This window comes from Atta cephalotes (genome assembly GCF_000143395.1).
Source record: "Atta cephalotes unplaced genomic scaffold scaffold00074, whole genome shotgun sequence".
NCBI classification, from domain to species: domain Eukaryota; kingdom Metazoa; phylum Arthropoda; class Insecta; order Hymenoptera; family Formicidae; genus Atta; species Atta cephalotes.
The window spans coordinates 494,821-516,257 of NW_012130138.1; the positions used below are offsets into that span (position 1 = coordinate 494,821).

The 21,437-nt window shown below is 33.8% G+C and overlaps 1 protein-coding gene across 1 annotated transcript in view; it reads left to right on the plus strand.

Annotated features, from left to right (window-relative positions):
- Positions 1–21,437, plus strand: part of LOC105624170 — a 27,791-nt gene that overhangs the window by 3,734 nt on the left and 2,620 nt on the right. The window contains exons 2-6 of the mRNA XM_012205529.1: positions 9,005–9,128; positions 18,114–18,224; positions 19,561–19,698; positions 20,006–20,103; positions 21,088–21,253. Coding sequence (XP_012060919.1) covers positions 9,005–9,128; positions 18,114–18,224; positions 19,561–19,698; positions 20,006–20,103; positions 21,088–21,253 — 637 coding nt within the window. The remainder of the gene's footprint in view (positions 1–9,004; positions 9,129–18,113; positions 18,225–19,560; positions 19,699–20,005; positions 20,104–21,087; positions 21,254–21,437) is intronic.

The window sequence follows — 21,437 nt, forward strand, 5'->3', positions numbered from 1 at the left end:
AATTTAAATTTTAAACTTAACTAAGTTACTTTTAAACGTTAACTTTTTAACTTTTTTTTAAGTTAAAAAATTTTTTTATCTCTTTTAAATATCTTAGAAAAATAATAAGCTATAATAAGACTAAAGGCATATATTCGTAATCTGTTCATATTTTAAAACTATCTTAAGTAATTTCTTAAGATAATACAGCCCTCTAATTGGGTTATGCCTTGTGCCATAAGCCTTAGTCCGGATCTATAATAGGTGTTTTAAGTTTTAAGTCATAAGAAATTGACCAATAATCAAATATTCGCTTCTCGCATTCGATTATAATTGGTCAATTTCTTATGGCTTAAAACTTATTAAAAAGTAATCACTGATCTTGTATATTCTTTATGTGTTGGTTATTTTTTTAAAGTTATATAACTTATATAGTTATATCGTTATGTGTTATACACTTATTCACATATGAATAAAAAAATTAAAAATTTAATTTACTTATATATAAATAATCTATATTGTAGTTGTTATTTAATCTCATTTTAAGAAAAATTAGGACATTTTGATCTAAAAAATAATTTTTTTCAAAATTAACTTTTTTTTAACTTAATTCAATATTGACTTAATTTACGTTAATTTTTTATTCTTTCAACTTTTAATTTTAACTTTATTAATTTTGTAAAGCCATTAACTTTAACTTTATTCAGTTAAAAAAAAACATTAACTTACCCAATCTTGATTATAATATACGATTGTACAACAAATTCGTCCGACTGCTTCGCGATTAATGATTTTCAACTCGCAGAGAAGGACTCAACCTGCATGATAATTTTTATTTTTCGAAGAAACTCATCATTTATGCATCTCTTGTCTTTGACGTTATTATCGAGGTCGCTTTAAGCAGCTGAAGCTCGTCACCGATTAATTAGATTATCTCGTTAGCGGAATCTCATTTCGCGAGTATCTCATTCCTTCTTGCGTTTTTCTCTTTCTCTCGAGCCAAGCTCTCCTCTCCTCTCTTCTCTTCTTCTTTCTTTCTTTCCTGTCTCGATCTCCCATCTCTCGTCCCGTGCCTTCAGAACGATCGACATTCCGAGCCGCGCCCATTCTCAGCGCGTTGACTCAACGAGTTTTGTTTGGTGCACCGATCATGAGGCTGACGCGTATCGGCGTATGTCCTTTTACACGAGAATCGAGAGACGACAGATGAGCTTCCGTTGAATCGGGATTCACACAAGAGAGAGCAAATTCGCATAAATGGACAATCACGCGCGACTCAAGAATTCGCCCTCATATCTCATTTTCATGAGATGTGATTGACTCCATTTTTTATCTCAAACAATTGCATCAATCAAATTCTCAAAGCTTACGCCGTATTCAATCAGTTTCCTATAGTATCAAAATTCTCTTCATTTTTTAACTTATTTGACATTCTACTGAAATTCCACATGGACTTTTAGGACCTAAGGATCCTATATCTAATAGTTCCTCTTTGTAATCAGTAATTTTATTAAAAATTCAAAATTGGTATTTTATCAAAATCCCATATGGAGCCCTTTTAGGACTTATGAATGTTCCTGATAGCTAATTCTCTCTCTGTTAAACTTTCGACTTTCTACCTCAGTCGAGTGTCTTCATTAAAATATACAAATTGATTTTTCCGCGTGGACCAATCGCGTTTTATACAATTAAAGATTGACCGCTCGATAGATCATCCACCACTGATCCACTTCTCGACGAAGATGGATGCGCAAATATTTGATTCGAGAGATTCTCGCGACGCAATGCAATGCAACGCGACTCGACGCGACGCGACGCTGCGTGACGCTCTGTTATTTTCTTTCGCGCGTCAGGAAACCGCGCGATTCCCGGACCTAGACGATCGGCCGATTAAGCTACCTTACTTCCTCGCTCGAGTGACGAGAAGGTGTCGGGAGAACCGCCGCGTACAGTTATATCGCCATCGCTGAGCGCATCCCGACCGCCGACGAGAGTAGGCGCGAGCGGACGCATGTTCCAAGTTCCAATGCCTATTCCGCTGCGAGTGGCACGCACGCGAGGTGATAATTCCACAGCCCCCGCGTACCCCGCGATGCGACCTCGTCAGCACGCGAAGTAGCTGTCGATTAACGGGAAAATGCGCGTAAATTCCCAACATTAACAAAACGACTCCATCAATGAGAATGAGCTTCGGCGATTCTCTTCAGCTGAGGAGAACTATTATATAAACTTTCGACTCGCCCGAGTCGAAATTTTGATCCTACTTTAAACCTTTATAGTTTTAGGATGTATATAGACTCTAGAAATTTATAATAAGTTCTAATCTAATGAATTGAGCTCCTATGTTGAGTCTGTAAATGGCAATTATTGGAAAATTTCCTATTTTTAGGTTCAAAAGAAGTTTTCTGAATATAGAAGCTGTAGATTAAATAATATTGAAAGAGGTACTATTTGATTGTTGAAGTATCAAAATAAATTTATAAGGTTTAATTAAGGTTGAAAGAGATTGAAAGTAGGATCAGGTTTCTACTCGAGCGTATTCATAGTCAGATTCTTATTAGACTTAAAGTTTCTTTAAATTTATCTTTAGATATCTCAGTAGCCAATGATAATTCATAGAGCATCTGAAGATAAATTTAAGTAAACCTTAAATATAAGGCCTGACTACGGGCAGTAAATACGATTTTTCAAAGGACGATCTGAACGAAATGGACGAGTTATAATCTCCTTTCTGTCCTCGTTGAATTCTGTCCTCGTTTCGAATTGCGCAACGAAAGATAGAATGTGGTCCACTTGACATTACAAATGTTTCGAAGTATTTGCTTTGACTAATCGAAAGAAAAAAATTTGATTAATTAGTCAATTAAAAACTACTTTGAAACATTTGCAGTATCGAGTGGATCGTGTCTATAAATTCTTATTTAGAAACATACTATACGTGTTTATATATGCTCGAGAATATTATGAAGAAAGTGAATTATTTCCTAATACTCTGACATTTCTTCTTGATTTAAAAATAACATTTAAAAATAAAAATAGAAAAGATGATGATATTTAGAGGAAAGATCGATAGATTGATAGAACTATAACATTCGAGATTTTTAATTGGAATATTATTTCTGACTACAGACTATAGTACAAGATTACAAGATTAAAAAAGTTGAATCAGTTCTACGAATTGATTCCATGTTGCTTTATTACGTTCAAGAAAAAAAGCAATTAAAACATTTAATTTCACATGTACCTACGCGCGAGATATTATATTTTTCTCAGCTTTGTATAAATCCGAGATGCTTGTATCTACGACTGCGCGGTAATTTTCACCTTGCCGCTCCCGCTTTAATAATGAATTACTCGTAATGAACTCTCGCGCGTATTTACACGATGTGTGTGTAATATTATTATCCTGCCCGCGAGGATGGCTCGGTTGCGTTGGCATGAGCTGATTACATCGTTCGCGTATTCCTGCTTGTTCGGATGGTCATAAAGGCGTCCATTTAGCACTCATCCTACGTATGCAGTAGCGCCTTACACGGCATTATATTCATCAAGTATAGTCGTTGTACTTTCATTCGAGAATGAAGGTGACGTGGCGAGCTGGGCGCGCGAGGAAAGGAATGCGCACACCTGAATTCACTTCGATATTCTTGACATCAAGATAAGCGGAGAAACAGGATAATATTTGAGAATGTAATCCGTTCAAAGAAAGCGAGCGAATATTTTAAATAATAATACTTTTAAATAAGTTCGAGCACCATTTAAACGCAAACTAATGCGTAAATGCAGCGCATTTATAAATATTGGGTGAAAAAAAAATCACACAGATAATTAACAAAGTACGAAATCACGTCACGCTAGTTATTTCGCCAACAAGTCATGTTTCTTAACGAAGAATTGAGACACGATTGTAATCGATAAGTTAAGGGAATCGTGGTATGTGGAGGACTCTTCAAGGCCGCGGCTCGCAATCTGCGACGCTTTTTAAAGATGTTGAATGGCGTAACGCAGCTTCGTGCGCGAAACAATTCGGAGAAACTCGAGTATTGCACGAGTATGCTTTCTGTCCGAATCCATCGACGGAATCCATCGATGTCCCCGATGTGAATCCGACGACGCGTCTTTCATCGTACAAAAATAATGCAACGTTCGCGACTTTACGAATTTCGCTTTCGGACACAACGATTTGCAATACATGATATAATTCATTTAATCTATGCCATCCAGATTTTTTGGCATTTGAGAAAAGCATTCGATTTTTATCGCCATCGAATAGTAACACGCTGCACAAGTTTATAAGAAGACAGATGTAGAAAGCAAAAATATTTCAGCCAATATAGTAATCAATGTGTCAACATTGATGGTATTCAGTACAAACAAGTTGTGTAAAAGTCGCATTAAGGATAGTATTTGTGTGTTGGGTAACATACACTCAATACACTATCGGGCAAAAGTTTGAGATCATTAGTTGAAAATATTTACTGAAATCTCATTTATATATATATAAATTAATGTATTTTTATGATTTTGCTAATTGTTTTTATAATAAAAAAATAATATAAAATTCTTAACAATTTAATAATGTATTACAATAAGCTCTAATGAATAATATACTTCAAATATATTTATCAAATAAATTTATATATTATATATATATTATATATAAATTTATTTAACAAAAGTAAGAATTTTGTATATACCGTGAGGGGCTATCAGAGCTTTATATTATTTGAATGATTACATAATTCATTTAATTACATTCTCATTAGCGGACGTTAACTAGCTAAGCTCTAATAGCCTCTCACGATACATACAAAACTCTTACTTTTGTTAAATAAATTTTAAATCTATATTTATAAGAAGAATTTATCATCATTATTTTCGGTGTAAATGACGAAAAATAAGGAATTTATAAAGTAACTTGGAAACTATAAGAGAATGATTATACTGACTGTGCATGCCTGGTATATAAGTATTGAAATATGTAAGAATTTCTATTGCTCAACGTTAAAAAAAGTAAAATTTATGAACAAGAAATTAAACTCTCTCGATTGTGGACTGTTCGATGTTGCGAGGATATCGATGAGTATTGCAGTTGCCAATTGAATAATTTTAAGGCATCGTTTCGCCGTCCGGCGTGACAAATTAATGCAACAAAATCTTTAGAAGTATCCGGAAATAAGGTAAATTACATCGATTGTCATTCAAATGATAGTAATGCCTGTGCAAGTCCGTATTGTTCATAATCGGTCCTTCAAATAATCGATGCGCGACGGCGAATTATTCAAATTCAGCGGGGAGTTGCGTAATCATAAGATATCGCACAGAGTCGGAAAAATCGCGACACGATCAGCCAATAATAAGCTAGTCGGCAGTGAGGAAAAATTCAAATGAAAGTTGCCATACACAACATAACTTGTTAGCTAAAAATCTCGCGTACGAGGTGAACGGGCCTCCCTTTTTAACGAATCCGCAACCGAACCGATAACGCCCCGACAATTTACATCAATTGATATATAGGCGTCGATAATTTGTTCGAAGAACACGAGAACTAGGAACGAAGACGGGAATGACAAGTTGAGTGAAAGCTATCCTTTGTCCATTTCCGCGAGCATGCTCAAGTATTTTGCATAATCACTTCTAACTATTGCAATAATTATCACGCTTTCCTCCGCTAATGAAAATGCCACACCAGAATACAATCAGTAGCTACAACCGTAGTGTTAAAATGTCATGACGAATTGAAGATATGTCTAAAATCAACGCTGCTGACATGAGACAGTTACAGTAGAAATATGATAAGAATGTAGAAAATATGATTTCACGAAATCGCCGACAAAATGCTATAGAAAATATTTCTCGAAAGACACGTGAGTTGAAACTCTTCATTTGATAATATAATTATCTTAATATAGTTAACATTATCTTCATTGTGAGTCCCAAGAGAGGTTTTCCTTTCTATGTCAAAGAAATCAGACGAACTTAACGATATTCCCGCGCTATTCAAGCAATGGTGAAATAGCAACGTGAAAGCAGAATGGCGTGGCCTAGACGAGACTGGGATTCATTGAAATCCTCCTTTCTTCCTTTTCTCGCTAATCTCGAATGACGCTAATTGTGCATAAATGATATGTACCGTCACGAGAGGGGATTCACATGTTGCATTTTCAAATCTCGCAGAAACTTTCGTAGAAAAACACACTCTCTTAAGTTGAGTATCCCTACATTTTACAGACAAAAAATTAATATTTCTCTTTCAAAATTCTTTAAAATATTTCGTCAAAATTCTATTAAGATAAGATTGCGATTAGTGAGAAAACTTGACTGAATCTCCTTTCTCTCGTGATTTTACATCTAGGGATGTTTGTCAATCACGACAAACTTCTTCTTAATAGTAGTTTCAATAATAATGCAATAGAATTTTGTGTTACTCGATTTGTCATGAATTACAAAGTTACTTGGTCTACGTAGAACAATAAAATGACACCGTTCTAACGAACGTACATCATCTACCTTGCGCGTTCTTTCGAGAGAATTGTTCAGAACGCATGGGTGTTCACCAAGGTTGAATCGAGACTTGCATCAGCGATGTACGTCACGCTCGTACGATTATCTGTTGGTAATCGAGGAAAAACGTCGGCAGTGGAATTTCAGAAATAACATGACGTTGCTGTTGACAGACGCAACGCGAACGTGTTTCTGCTTTCTGTATAACAAAGGCACATATCCGTATAAATCAATCGCTTTAAGAGCGATAAAACTTCGACTACATTTCCCATCTGTAAATTTGATATTTTTTAGATTTTTTTCCATTGCTACAGAACAAAGTAAAGTTTATATTTCTTAATAAAAAAATAAGCGTTTTATTATAAAAATTATAGTAATAATATACCGTCGCTAATGTTTGATAATCTAATCGATGTTTTGAAATTGATTTTCCTTTAGCGAAAACAATTCTGATTTCAACAATCTTTTAATACAATTAAGGAATTAAAACGTGCACATCATAAACTGGTTAATCTTTCAAAATAAGTTGAACATATAGTAACACTGAAAAAGAATGCTAATTTTTAATAAATATTTGTAAATTTAACATATATATATATATATATTTATTTGATACAAGAATCTTTAATTCTTTTAGACCTGACTTTAATGGAACCATGTTAAAAAAAACTATTTTCAAGTTCAAGTTAAGAGCACTTTAACATAAATAATTCATACCACAATATTAATTTCTTGACTATTTTTCCAACATTATTATATACATCTGATTTCAGATAATATCGATAGAAAAAATAATTTAAATAGATAATGTCTTCAAATTTACAGTCGTGGTCGGTTGATGTATAGTCAGAACGGTTTGCAACACTTTTTTTTTCAATGAGATTTGGAATGTAACCTGTTCAAGCAATTGGTTCTTATTTATAGATCCATAAATAAAATTCATAATAGATCCATAAGATCTATAAATTTTAATAAAGATCCATAAATTTTAAAATCCATAAGATCCATAAATTTTAATAAAGATTTGTTTGAATAGTACTAACTTATCATTTATGACAGATAAATGTTTGATAAATAAAAAAATGATAGTTGAATCAAATTAACCCCTTTAAATCTTGTATACATTACAATGTATACAATTAACATTTGAAAGGTTAATTTGATTCAACTATCATTTTTACATTGTAATGTATACAAGGTTTAAAGAGGTTAATTTGATTCAACTATCATTTTTTTTTATTTCAAACATTTATCTATCGTGATAATGATAAAATGATAAGTTAGTACTATTCAAACAAATCTTTATTAAAATTTAATACATTTTTCTATCAGGTGGAAACAGCTCTGTGCGGGGAACTGTTGTGTGTACCGTGTAGAATTGTTGATATTATTTATGAAAACGACTGGGAGAAACGTTGAAAGAAACGCTTTCGCGAAACAGTGATACCTTTTATCAGCAATCGGCAGACAACGGATCGAGCGAAATGCCTCGTGGGAAGTGACTCATGTACACAAAAAGAAAAAGCACGCGTTTTCGACTCGCGGAAATGTTTCTTTCCGTCGTCGACGCGACGATCGCGATTCATGCGTTAAGATTTCCCGCGTATATAGCGCGATGTATCATTATACTTTCTACCAGACGTTGAATCGGGAAATCGAAGAAGAACTTTCTAGAAAATAGATCGTAACGATTCAAGCCGGCATTGATATCTGCTCGCCGAGGACGAGTCCTGCCGGATCGGTGTGAGACTATCAACCATGAAGAACCGCCGCCGATAGAGGCGAAACCGACGCACACCTACTATATGATCTGAAATTCCATTAAATTTCGAGGACGATATGAACGAAGTCGAACGAAATCGAACTAAGAAAGCACGGTACAACTTGCTTGTCGACACGCACGAATAAATGCTCTCTATATGGATTCTTGTGATCTTCATGGGCGGGCTCTTCGAGGAATATCGATGTCTCGAAGTGATATGAAATAAAATGAGTCGTTTTCTCTACTCGTAATTTCATCCATCGGCAATTTCTTATTTATAATTGCGAAACTCACGAAATTTGAGCATCAATCGCGCTATGATTTATTATACAGATTTTTATATCATTAATTCATTTTAATATCGTTCATTTTCAGCCCCATGGATTTTTATAATTAAGTCTTAAAATAGTTTCGCGTGAATCAATTAATTAGGATTTAGAATAAATTCTGAGAAGGTAAAGCCATCTCTTTCGCTAAAAACGCGAGAGGGAGAGATTCTAACAGATGTTCTATCACAAGAACGCGGTATTCTTACTTTCTAACGATAATAACATTTTCGCGAAAGGAAGAGCGTGTATATACTTCATCTGCATTCGCAAACACACGTCCGGTAGCTCTCTCCGTCAAGGCGAATTATTCGTCGCGACTTTGTTCTTGCTCTTTCACTTCATCATCGTTAATAATGCATTTTGTATAACTTTTGTTGAATATTAAAACTCAACACTTGACGCTCAAGGAATTTTTTTCTTTCTGTTATAGCAATACGCGAGCAAGCATGCCGAGCAAAGCCATTTGGTGGAACAAATGAACATGAAATATTATTATTTCACAAGGACTCAAGGTCTATTTAGGATATGCTATCCTAAAGAGAGACCACCAACGGGTAAGAATTCCCAAGCAGAGTTGATCATTTAATAATTAATCATCATGCATGCTTTAATAAAAGTTGTGAAGAACTTGGCGTGAATAGATCCTGAATAGATTTAGAGACGATTTACAGTTCAATAATTATTTCGATAAATGTTATTTTTTATTTGACGAATATTTTCTTTTAATCAAGCATTCAATTATTTACTATTAAGATCAATATCACTTTGTGCACTTTACCATTCCATATTGGAGGTTGCGGAAAAATTTTAAAATTGCTTATAACATGCAATTATTTACATTATTATTTTTATAGTACATTGTCAGCAGACAGGCTAATTACGTCAAATAATGAAAATTGCAAAGAATTGAATTGCCGTCTTATTCACCTTTGATCGGTATCCGTAATAATTGTATAAGGATCGACAAATTCTTCCGAGTTCCTCGTTCAACGACACCCCTTACGCGGCCTTTAGGAAACTTTCTACGTTATGATCTCGTAATGTCGTAGGTTATCCGATTCGACGTAATAGGTTAACAGTTTATAATCAGTCGCACAGACGCGCACAATCTTTAGAGAAAGGTACATTTTCACCCGTTAGCTTCGTCGCAATGTATCTCACAGCGCTTTCTCATTCTAGGATTCACCATCGCACATAGCCAAGTGTTATATTTTCGTATAAAAAATATCAATGAATCATAAAATCCTAGCAGACGAGAATGGATTAAAATGAATTGAAATTTTTTCCATCCGAATGCGTATTTTAAATAGCGAATACTTTTTTTTGAATTTAATTGGATTCAATTGAAAAACTGCATTTCCTATTCAAAATTTTGAATTGAACACAGTATTCGCAATTGTGTTGTTTTGCATAGAAAAAGCTAATATTATTTTTTAATTGAAAGGCATAGAGATATGTTCCATGCAATTCCTATAAATGAATAAAAATACATTCAGAATTGAAAAGCATTCATTTTAACATTCGTGAATTAATATAATATTTCTGAAAATCTGAATCCATTTCAATTCATTTCGTTTGCTGGGATACCAACGCTTTTTTTCTTATTTATTGAAATGCAATTCTAAGAAAAAAATACAGATATTAAAGTCTGTTCTATTTCTAATGTGCTTTTTTTCCCTGTTTCTTGCTTTTTGCTATTATTTACATTTGTTTTTTTGCTTTTCATCCGGTTTTTTTGTTTTATATCGCCCGAGATTAAAACGAACAAAACAAGAAATACGATATGTAGCAAGAATACAATTGTCGATAAAATGGTTGCAAAGAAGAAAAAAAAGATAAAAACAAAAATAGGAAATAAAGAGCACATTGTACATTAGGCTTAAAGCATTCGCTTGCTTTCAAGTTAAATCTTTACAAAAATCTAACACTGATCAGTTTAATACTAAAAGACAATTGATTAGTTTGTTATTTATTTTAAATATTAAAAGCATTGTTGTTCAGTGTAGTCTTTTAGTATTCCAAATTAGTAGTAATTAATTATTGTTTTTCAGTAATAAATTTCATTCATCAGTATTAGATTTCTGTAAACAATAAAATCTTATAGTGAAAACTCTTAAATAAATTCCTAATTGTGGCGAAATATTAAAAAAAATTTATCTTAGCTGTAAAAATCCAGGGGATTAAAATATTTTATAAATTGTACAAAATTATCGAATGAACTTATGATGAACAGAAACACACAAAATAAAGTCGATTCGCCGCGAAGCAACGCATCCGGTATATCCGCTAGCTGTTTTATTTTATTTTTCAACAAATCAATAAAAATGATTATGTCATCACGGTTTTTCAGACACTATTTCGAAGGAAATAATAACGGAAATATGGAATTCTATCTTCGAATCAAATTGCGCGAAGTTTTTACATTGGAATCCTTGTCTTCAATTATTTAATGGACGATAAGATTTGCCGGATTCGAGGATTTTGGTGGTCTTTTTTCTTTCAGAGCGCACATCGTAAGTGGACCGTTGCGATCACAGTTGTTGCGAAACAGCCGACATGCCAATCGATCGCGTGTTAATGCTTTGAAAACACAAGCTGCATGTAAGCTTCGGTTGACTGTGAGAACAAAGAGAATAAAGTTTCATTGAAAAATTTTGCCAGATATAAATGCAAATTTATTTTTGTAGTATTTTAAAAAAATTCTCTTTTCCTAAAATGTAGAGATTAATTCTTAAAGTTTATATAAGATAAAAGTTTAAATATTTTGAAGTTATAAGAGAAAGGACATGGTAGAATTCGATAAGCGTCGATTTTAAAAAGAAGGTACAATTAAATTAGAGTCTTGTCTTGAACAACAAATTTAAGGTATTTAAACCCGGAATAAAAGCACGCATGTTACGCACAAGGATGTGATCAAATCTTACTCCCCATGCGTAACTTCGCATCGTGTATAACGCTCTATGGCTTGGAACGCCTTTCCAATTAGAAACTTTCTACGGTAATGACGCATGGTATTTATATGTCGTACAGTAATGTTCAGCGAGGTATCACGTATTTTTAAGATAATAAACGAAGAAACTCGACAATGTTTGTCTTTGTAGATAATTAAACTAATTAAGAATGAGGTACGTAACTGCAATGATACATAAACGCAGTCATACGTAATCAAACGCGATGATATATAATTTTAAATTATAACAGAGAATGTAATTAAATCCGTAATCAAGGTAATTAACCCGATTATAATCATAATCTCGTATAATGATTCTGATGTTCATCGTTTCAAGAAATATGTGCCGATTAAATAAATTTTGATACAAATCTAGGTCACAAAATATAAATTAAGATATTAAAATCCAATCAAATTGGTTGGTCTAAGCATCAGTACCTTCGATAATTATTAGATTTAATAATTGTTATTCAACATTAAGACCGTTTCGATGATGCGAATAAGCATCAAAAATTTATTAAATTGCTAACCAATTTAATTCGTGATATTATTGCGATAGATTAGTAGAGTTAGCATCAAGTTTTCAAGACCGAAAAATCATTTTGGCGCGCGTTTCTGGGGACTACATACGTAATATATAAATTCACATAAGAATCATACAAGCATTTAAAATCCAGTTAGATCGTTTAAGGCTTTGATTTCTATAGTTTGTGTTATCACATATACAGTCCTATAATATATTATATTGTTAGATTTAATCATTCTTTTATCTATTAAATTTTGTCTCTAAGAAAAGAAAGACAATTAAATTAACAATTAAAATAAATCGGTATTGAAAAAATCAATTTTAATCCTAAAATTTCTATAATTGATATACTATATAAGTAATGTTTCAGATTAAAAACCTATCGCGTTATATTCTGGAATGCATATACACGAGGATCCTAAAAATGGATTAGAATAATGTATCAATATATACGATGAAAATTTTTTTTACGCCATACGAATCGACTTTTATATATCTCGATGATCGTGCAATGTTCATTCCATGACGTAATAATAATCTGAAATTACTATGCAAGCATCAGTGTCGTGAGGACGTGCATTGCATACGATCGAATTGTGCTGCAAGCGCAGATCGGTTTTACTAAACGACAAAAATATCATGTGATAAATATGTAAATGGTCTTCTGTGTCTACGTGTCGTGTTATGCAAGGAATGTAAAGTAGAAGATGTAACGTAATAAGACCTAACTTTAGATTATACTCTAATAAAAAAAGAATATACAATCATGAATGCAAAACAGCACACTTTGCTCTTCAGTTCCAGAAGTTGTGCAAGTCGTCTTAGATAATGTCTATTTTCAGAACCACACATATTCTAGGATTAGCTTTTGAAACCTCTTGTATTATATTGAATAGTCTGATAAAGCATGCAATTATCCGCGAAATTGAGATTTCGGATTAGATTTTCGAAAACGTCAAGCGAGTGAAGTTTCGATTCTCAACACGTTTCGAATCTCAATATGGCGAGCCAGAAGTTAAAAGAAGAAGAAAAAAAAGAGAAAGATACACGTGCGAATATACTTTTCATACAAGTCCAGTACAGTCCGCGGTACAGGTGATTCCAGTTCTTCCGGAAGTTTCAGGTTGCGCATTCTTCGAACGGGAAGGGAAAAACGTGTTGCGCGCTACGAAGTGAAAACGTACCTTATGGCTAGCCGTGTTAGATGCGGGCATACCATACATTAGGGAGCTCATATAAAATCCATTGTTGTTCGCACAATAGCGAATCATCGTAGGGAGGAAGCGGTGCTTAGTGTTCAGTAAAATTCCAAGGCGAACGCGAGGAAAGTGTGTCGATGTCACATGTTACGATCGAGATTTCTCTAGATAGGATTGATTAAAAAATTGAATAAAGTACCCATTGAGATTAGATCGTACGCTTGAATAAGACTTGTATGTAAAATGAAAATTAATACAGAGTGGCACATAAAATATCGTACTATTTTATTATTTCATTAAAACTATATTTGTGGAATATCGGTTTTTAAATTGTGTAAGAGCATATTCTAGCTGTTCTAACATTCACTGCTAATGCTGAAAATTAATTTACGTTAGGCTAAGTCACGACCTTGCTTTAAGAAGTCGTAAGCTGTAAGTTCTAAGTTATAAATGACGATCGGTCACAGAACTTATGCTTTTAAAAACAGAAATTATTGTCACTTAGGTACAGTTCCACAACTCACAGTTAACTCTTAACCGAGGTTCAACTTATTTCTCATCTCTTTCCAATTCTAGAATTAGAAAGAGACAATGAATAAGTTGAACCTCGGTTAAGAGTTAATCGTGAGTTGTGGAACTGGATCTTAATCTTTTTCGATCACTTATAACCTAAGGCCTCTTAAAGTAGAGAGTTGTGGACAGCATTACGTGCACTATAAGTTTTCAGCAATGACAGTGAATTTTAGAACACAATTTCTGTATTTCGTAGAAATTCTATTAAATGTGAATTTTGTTAAAAATAAATGTATTATACGTAAACAAATGATATGTCATTTCGTGTATCACTCTGTAAATATCAATCATAATGATCATTAAAATATATTTCTATAACACACATTTAATTAATATTTTATTGGGGCAGCTTCTTTCGCGTGACTTCGCAAAATATCGCAAGATATAAGGCTTCCTTCCAAAGCCTTACGTGCGCAAAACTTCTCCGCTAAAAATTGCGGACAGGTGAAATTGCTGTCCCAAAATCCCGACGGTCAGGATGTCAAGACTACAACGATCAGTTGCTTTCTTATACACAACGGTGTAGCGGTATTCTTGTAAAGTGACAAGTCGCCTCGTCTCAATTAGTTATTGGACAACATGAATGTAATCTCTCTCATTATCTCACATAACATCGGTGTCTGTCTTCGAGAGAAAGACAGAAACTTCTGCAGATTTCGGAATAGTCACGATAAACGACATCAGAGTTAAACTAGACGATTTGATTTGGATAAAATGTGTGTGTGCGTTCCGACAAAGCGGATGTTGAAGGTGGCGGAGACAATGCTTTCTCACCGAGTTCACGAACGAAAACACGCTCTCGCCGCGCCGGTAAAAGTACCTGTGTATCTGTGTATCTGTTCGGCAGATATCGTGGGATCAGAATAAACGGCGAAGAAAGGCGAATGTATCAAGGCTGGATCGGTGAGAATCGATTCTATCGGTCGTTCGATCCGCAATGGTCTGCCAGAAGAACGAAGAAATTGCCAGACGCATAAAAGGTTCCTGTTTGTTCTCGTCGCTTGGCTGGAAAACAATCAAAATGATCGATGCATCACTCGTATATCGCGGTACCGTTCGCCGACCGATGTATTCGCCTGGGACGACCTTATCGGTTTCGGCATGCCGTTTTCTTCCGGCGATCCGTTTCCGGCAGCTTCGATTTATTAGGGTCGCGTGATTTGCGTTTGACCTTTGCAGTGAGAAGAAACCAAAACAAATGTGCAGTTGATTTTTGTGAATAATATTAAGTGAGGAATTACAAGATTTAACTTTAAAAATCGAATTTTTTCCTATTAAATATATCCTCTGATATTTTAACACGTTTTATATTTTAGAAATATATTTTATCACTTCCCCCCTCCCTCCCTCCTCGTAATTCCTTACATACGTATGTATCACATCCAAACTTTAAGATATCCTTTTTATTCTTGGAGACATGTCTGCTCGATATCTCTACTGGATAATATTTCACATTATGTGGGGATTTTTATGGATGATTTTTTGTATCACGCTCTTGTATACCGTTGTCGCGTCGGTCAGCGCCGAAAATCGAGGTCAGCATGTGTGATTGCGAATGCACACGTGAAAAATCCGAAGAAACCAGTCAACGACCGGTCCGGTAGCTTTTATCTACCTGCCGGTATCGCTCGTATCACGCGACGATGCGCGATGCACGATGAAAAGTACGAGGGCTCGCCGACCGCGGTCGCTCGGCATCGCCACCGTCGCCGACGACTCCTCTTCCGGAATGGCGAGGAGTGTAGCGCGTGTACAGTTAGGCACGAGTCAACGATCTTGGCATGGCGCCTTATTTCGTTTAGGCGAAACTAGATTCAAAAAGAGTCGAGGAAACGTCCGTCGCCTGAATCTTAAATATTTCGAACGGTATGTTTCCCTGTGGAGGTTGACCATGAAGTTCCTACCTCCGGAAAAATTCACTTCCGGTCCTACGATAACAGAATTTTGCGTGTCAAATTGATCGAATGATTCTCGCTATATATTATATCATTATATGTATAAAACTTGAATGAAAAAAAATATAATATTGTTATTATAAAATTTAAGTATAATTTTCATTAATGAGGATATCAAGATATATTAATAATTCTGTAGTTCTTTTTAAGAATACAGGATTTTTCGCGAAAATAAATAATGGAACATTATATTAGTTGACTGTTTGAAAAATTTGAGCGAAATCGTAATAATTAAAAAAAAAACTGAAATTAGTTCCGTTTGTTACTTCCAACAGTTCTTTTGAACAGAAGACTTTCACTCAATCACAACTAAAAAATGAAAACAAAAAACAGTAATCAACTATCAAAGGAGAATGAATTGAATCTACAATTGAAAAATAAAATATACAATATCCAAAGAAAAAAATATTATTTTGCTTGAAATAGTGCAAAACTTTAATTTCAAATTCTCAAGCAAAATTTCATTCGAATATGTTCTAAAAAATTCCTTCTTGAATTTCATTAAAGACAATAATCTAATTAATCAAAAGTTCACTTTTTGAGACACTGCTTTTGATGGACAATTATCAATGTCTTGTACACGTTTAGTAGAAAAAGTATCTTTGCAACTGTACATTTTTTAATACAATTTGGTTTATATGTATATATTTAAATTCAATGAGAGGAATTAAGAGACAAAATCAATCATATTAAAAAATATCACAACAATAAAGCTTTTTCTGCTGAACGCAATAATTGCGTTTTTTATCTCCCCACCAAATGAGAATGGATTGAAATGAATGAAATGGATTCAGATTTTCAGAAATATTGATTCACGAATGTTAAAATGAATGTTTTTCAATCTTGAATGCATTTTTATTCATTTATAGGAATTACATGGAGCATATCTCTATGCTTTTCAATCTAAAAATTAGCTTTTTCTGTGCAAAACAACACAATTACGAATAGAGTTCAATTCAAAATTTTGAATAGGAAATGCAGTTTTTCAATTACATCCAATTGAATGTAATTGAATTCAATTAAATAAAAAAAAAGTATTCGCTATTTAAAATACGCATTCGGATAGAAAAAATTTTAATCCCTTTTAATTCTCGTTTACTGAGTCGGTTTATAAAAAGGACGTTCAAGATCAGAAAAAGGAATCGCGAATTGCTGCTTTACAACTTTTTCCTACATGCTGAGGTAGCGTTTCATGGATTAGGATTCATTGAAGGAGTACCGTTGTAAAAGAGCCGAAAGACCAAGCGCAAGTCCCCTTCTGCAGGGTATACAGGTAAAGGCATACCGCACACTTCGCGCCCGGTGATAGCGCTGCATTCTGGGTCGCATGCTTCTCGAGACGCACGCTCGTTGACGCTGTCGGGGCTGTGGGATCATGAAACACTGATAAATCCCAGTAGTAAATTCCTCATGAAACATGATCCCCTGAAGATATCTAATAAATGCACCTTCAAGGATCCCTCACTCCTCCTCCGTTTGCAACTAGAGAATAAACGGATATAACGATCAGCACTTGGTCGCTCATTATATACATATTTATAGGAAATTACACTGGAAAATTTTTAAGATATTCTGTATTGCATACATATATTAGGTATGGGAAAAATAGGTCGTTTTATTTAGTCCATCTAACGGGAAAACGGTCACGAATTTTTCCCACACCTAATAAATATCCTTAGAATATCTCCAAAATGTACATATTTCCGAAAGAAGTTGATGAAATAAAAAGACCTGCAAATTCTCAGGCTCTGACTAGAAAAATATCTTACGTAAAATTCCTTCATTCAAATTCATTTTTTTTTATTCTTATGTGATTAGTAATAAATCACAATAAATTACATTTCGCTCTCGACGAAGTGTATCTTTAATGTGATATCGTATCTTCACAAGTGTAATGTAAATGTCATTTCGCGGTTCATTAGGATTCCGCATTTATCTCGCTTAGAATACGTCTTGATTCTGGATGTCGTAATCAATTCGTTAGATGAACGTTGACTCACGTCTGTGTCTGTGCGGTTGGTGAAATGAGAATGTCGGTGATAATTAGCCAATTAAGTGTAGACTATGTGCGCCATTTGGTGAAACATTTCTTCTCATAATTGGTAAGGCAATTTGCGAACTCATAATGTTTCGAGGAGAAAATATTTTTTAAGTGAAAATTAATAAATTTTCGCAAACAAAAATGAAGAATACAAGTTTTTTTGCTAATGTTGAAGAATAACAAAATTTCAAGTAAATAAAAATCTATATTCATGATTTACAATACAATTTTATAGTTTGTAACGTGCGTTTATATCATTTTTATATTCTATCACGATTGTTTTTTTTCATTGCAGTCGAAACTTATCTGAGCCCCGTAGAAACACATTGCATGAATATTGATTATTTCATTCCCGATGAAGAAAATCAAACCAGAGGCTTCTCTGACGATGCCATGACACGATTACGTAAGTATAGCGCGATCAAATTTCTTAATATACTTGGTGTATATTATAATTGAAAAAATTTAAATTGAATGTAAAAAAAATTTAAATATCAAATTTCTAAGTAGTACTTAATTTATTAGATATACAAATTAATTCGGTGTCTTTTGTTCAAAGTTATCACACTAAGACAAGTACTTAATATAATATTCGAAATAATATCTCCATTATTTTTGATGACTTTACTCCTTTCGGGCAACTGATGAATACCCTCGCGAAAGAAATTTGGCGGTTTTGACTCGATAAATGAAGTCTCCGATAAAAGCATTGAATTAATTTGTACACCTAATATACAGGGTGTAACTGAAATAACGCCCACTAATCATACAATTCATAATCATTATTCTTAATAAAAAACTTAATTGAAAAGTCCTCTATCATTTTACAATTTTCGCAATAATTAACGAGATATTAATTTCCAAATATTGCCGAATAAATGGATAAAAGCGATGTATAAGACAATTTTAAGATCTTATCAATATTAAGATAATATCTTTCCGTGTTCTTTATGAAATATTTTGAAGATTTTTCTTAAAGACCTCTTAAAAATATCTTACGGCTATCTTATATCGATTTTAGACATTTTATTCATTGGGTAACTGAAAAAAATAATGCGAAAATGAAATTACAAAATGATAGAGGATTTTTTATTAGGAATAGTACTATCTGATTAGTTAGCGTTATTTCAATTACACTCTGTATATGTACGAATATTTCATACATTTATGTATATATTATGTATATATGCTAAAAGGCGTCGTAAAAATTAATCCTGTGAGACGTTAGGGAGTTTTTGCAATTCCGTTTATCCAGATACGGTGAACGCTAAGATCAGATTATCTTCTTCTTAACAACTAATTAGGAAAAGGATAAACGTAACCACGTTGTTGCAAAAACTTCTTAATATCTTTTATTCCTCCGTTTCTACTAATGCAGATTAATCTTGGTTCAATTTACTCTTCATTTTCTTTCAATGCTAAGAATTAGAAAAAAGAGTAAATTGAACCGAGTTTAATGTTAATCTATATTAACAGAAACAAACATTGTGGATATAAATAATATTACAGACGTTTTAAAATTCACATTGCTATGCAGGAATGGAAAGTTTACTAACGATTGACTTGGCAACGTATAAACGACTTGGAGGAAAAACACACACAACACATATATAGCTTCATAAAAACATTCATTTCATCAAACTTCATAAATTTTTCATTAATATAGAAACATCATTAATATAGAAAAGACGCAATGCACGAATAACGTAACTGCACGTTAAAATTTTTTATCATTATCGCAGATATGGGAAGATCCGTGATAGCTCTATTCATGGTCGCCTTTCTTGCGATATTTTCGGCATTCTGGACAGGAGTAGTGGGCTGCTGGAGAAGATCAGCAGGGAACATCACGGCTACAGCAATTCTAATGTTATTCGCCTGTCAGTATACTTCCCGAGATGTTTTTTCAGAGTTTATCTAACGTTCTCTTTTGTTTTTCGGAATTAAATATTCATAAACGGACACTTTCGAATATTGCATGAGATTGTTTATGAAGAACATTTTTTATTGGAAACGATACGATGGTATTTCGAATAAAAATTCGCAAATAAAATTTATAGGCAGCGATCGTTTGAAAAGATTGAATCGTAAATTCGCGAGCATGTCTAAAATTCAGGAAACTTTTTATAACGTATATATAATATGATATTACTGAAATATATCTATTTATATGCATTTATCGTGCAGGTCTACTGAGTGCTGGCGGTATGGGCCTCTGGCATGGCGTCGAGTATTATGAAAAAGAAAAAATCGTCGGAGAGGAATATTATCAGCAATGGAGCAACGTAAGTACTCAATTTTATTTTCTTTCGAAACTAAATGTGAATAATAAAAGATATTTCAATTTTTAACGTTTTAGTGTTTTAAATCGAAATACATAGTGTTTTGTTTATTGAAAAAAATGTAAAATTAAAACATCTTTAAATATTTAAAAAATGGAGATAAGAATGAAACATTTTAATATTTTAAAATTAAATACTTCTTTTTTTAGTGCAATATCGAAATGCTCTATAAAATGTTAAAAATTGTCATTAACTATTATCAATCGCATCAAAAGACTAGGAATCTATATGATGTTAATACAATATTATTAACTGAAATTGCCTCAGCTTTCACTTCGTCTCTAAGTCATTTAAATTATTTACACATGAATATTTAAATGTCATCTGCAATTGATCTATTAAGCAAAACACATAAAAATTGTTTTCAAATATTATAATTTTTTAAATGAAATCACTCACTGTCGAGCACATTTTCTTGTATACAGAATCAAAAAATTCCCTATGATGCAATTGAAGTGGATTGCTAGTTAATCTTGTAGAACATAGTAATCACACTAAATACAATGGAGATACAGAGATAAATTTCGCTTATCTCGCATCAGAGAAAGATTTTTCCAGGCATCTGATCGAACCAAGAATTTCCACGTGACCAAGGTGGCAGATGTAATCGTATGCAGCAGATTTTGATGAAATTTTGCCCACAGGTTTTAAGGGACAATACGGCGCAATGGTACGATTGGTCGTTTTACCTCGCCTGGCTGGGGGTAGCTACGTGTCTGGGCACAATGACGCTATTCCTGATCGCAGCATCCTGCCTGAGAAGGGAGCGTGCTCGCGAGCAGGCTCAGAACGTTCAGTACATCATGCCAGGTGACACGATAATCATGAAACGGCCAAACTAACTCGTCCCGTATTTTTTCTTTTTGTTTGTTATGTACGCCCGACGCGGCACGGCACGGCACGGCACATGGGGGCAAAACTGTCTAGGTCCTGAAAGACAACTCGCTAATCTCGTACGACTGGTCGTACGTGGTCGCTTGGGTCGGCGTCGGTTGGTCGTTGGTCAGCGCGATCTTGTTTAGCGCCGCGGCGATTTGCTTGAGGGGCGAGAGAATGCGCGAGGAGGCGATGAACATGCAGTACCTCATGCCTGGTACATATTTAACACCTATTGCTTTTGCCGACTTATATGGGCACGTGATAATATCCGACTGATATGCTATTATCCGGCGATATTATTCTTGGAGAAGATCTTCATTTTTAAATAAAAAGTTGAGGTTTTTTAAAAAAATTATTAACATTTTTATTTTTTTAATTTTGAGTAAAAGTGATCTAAG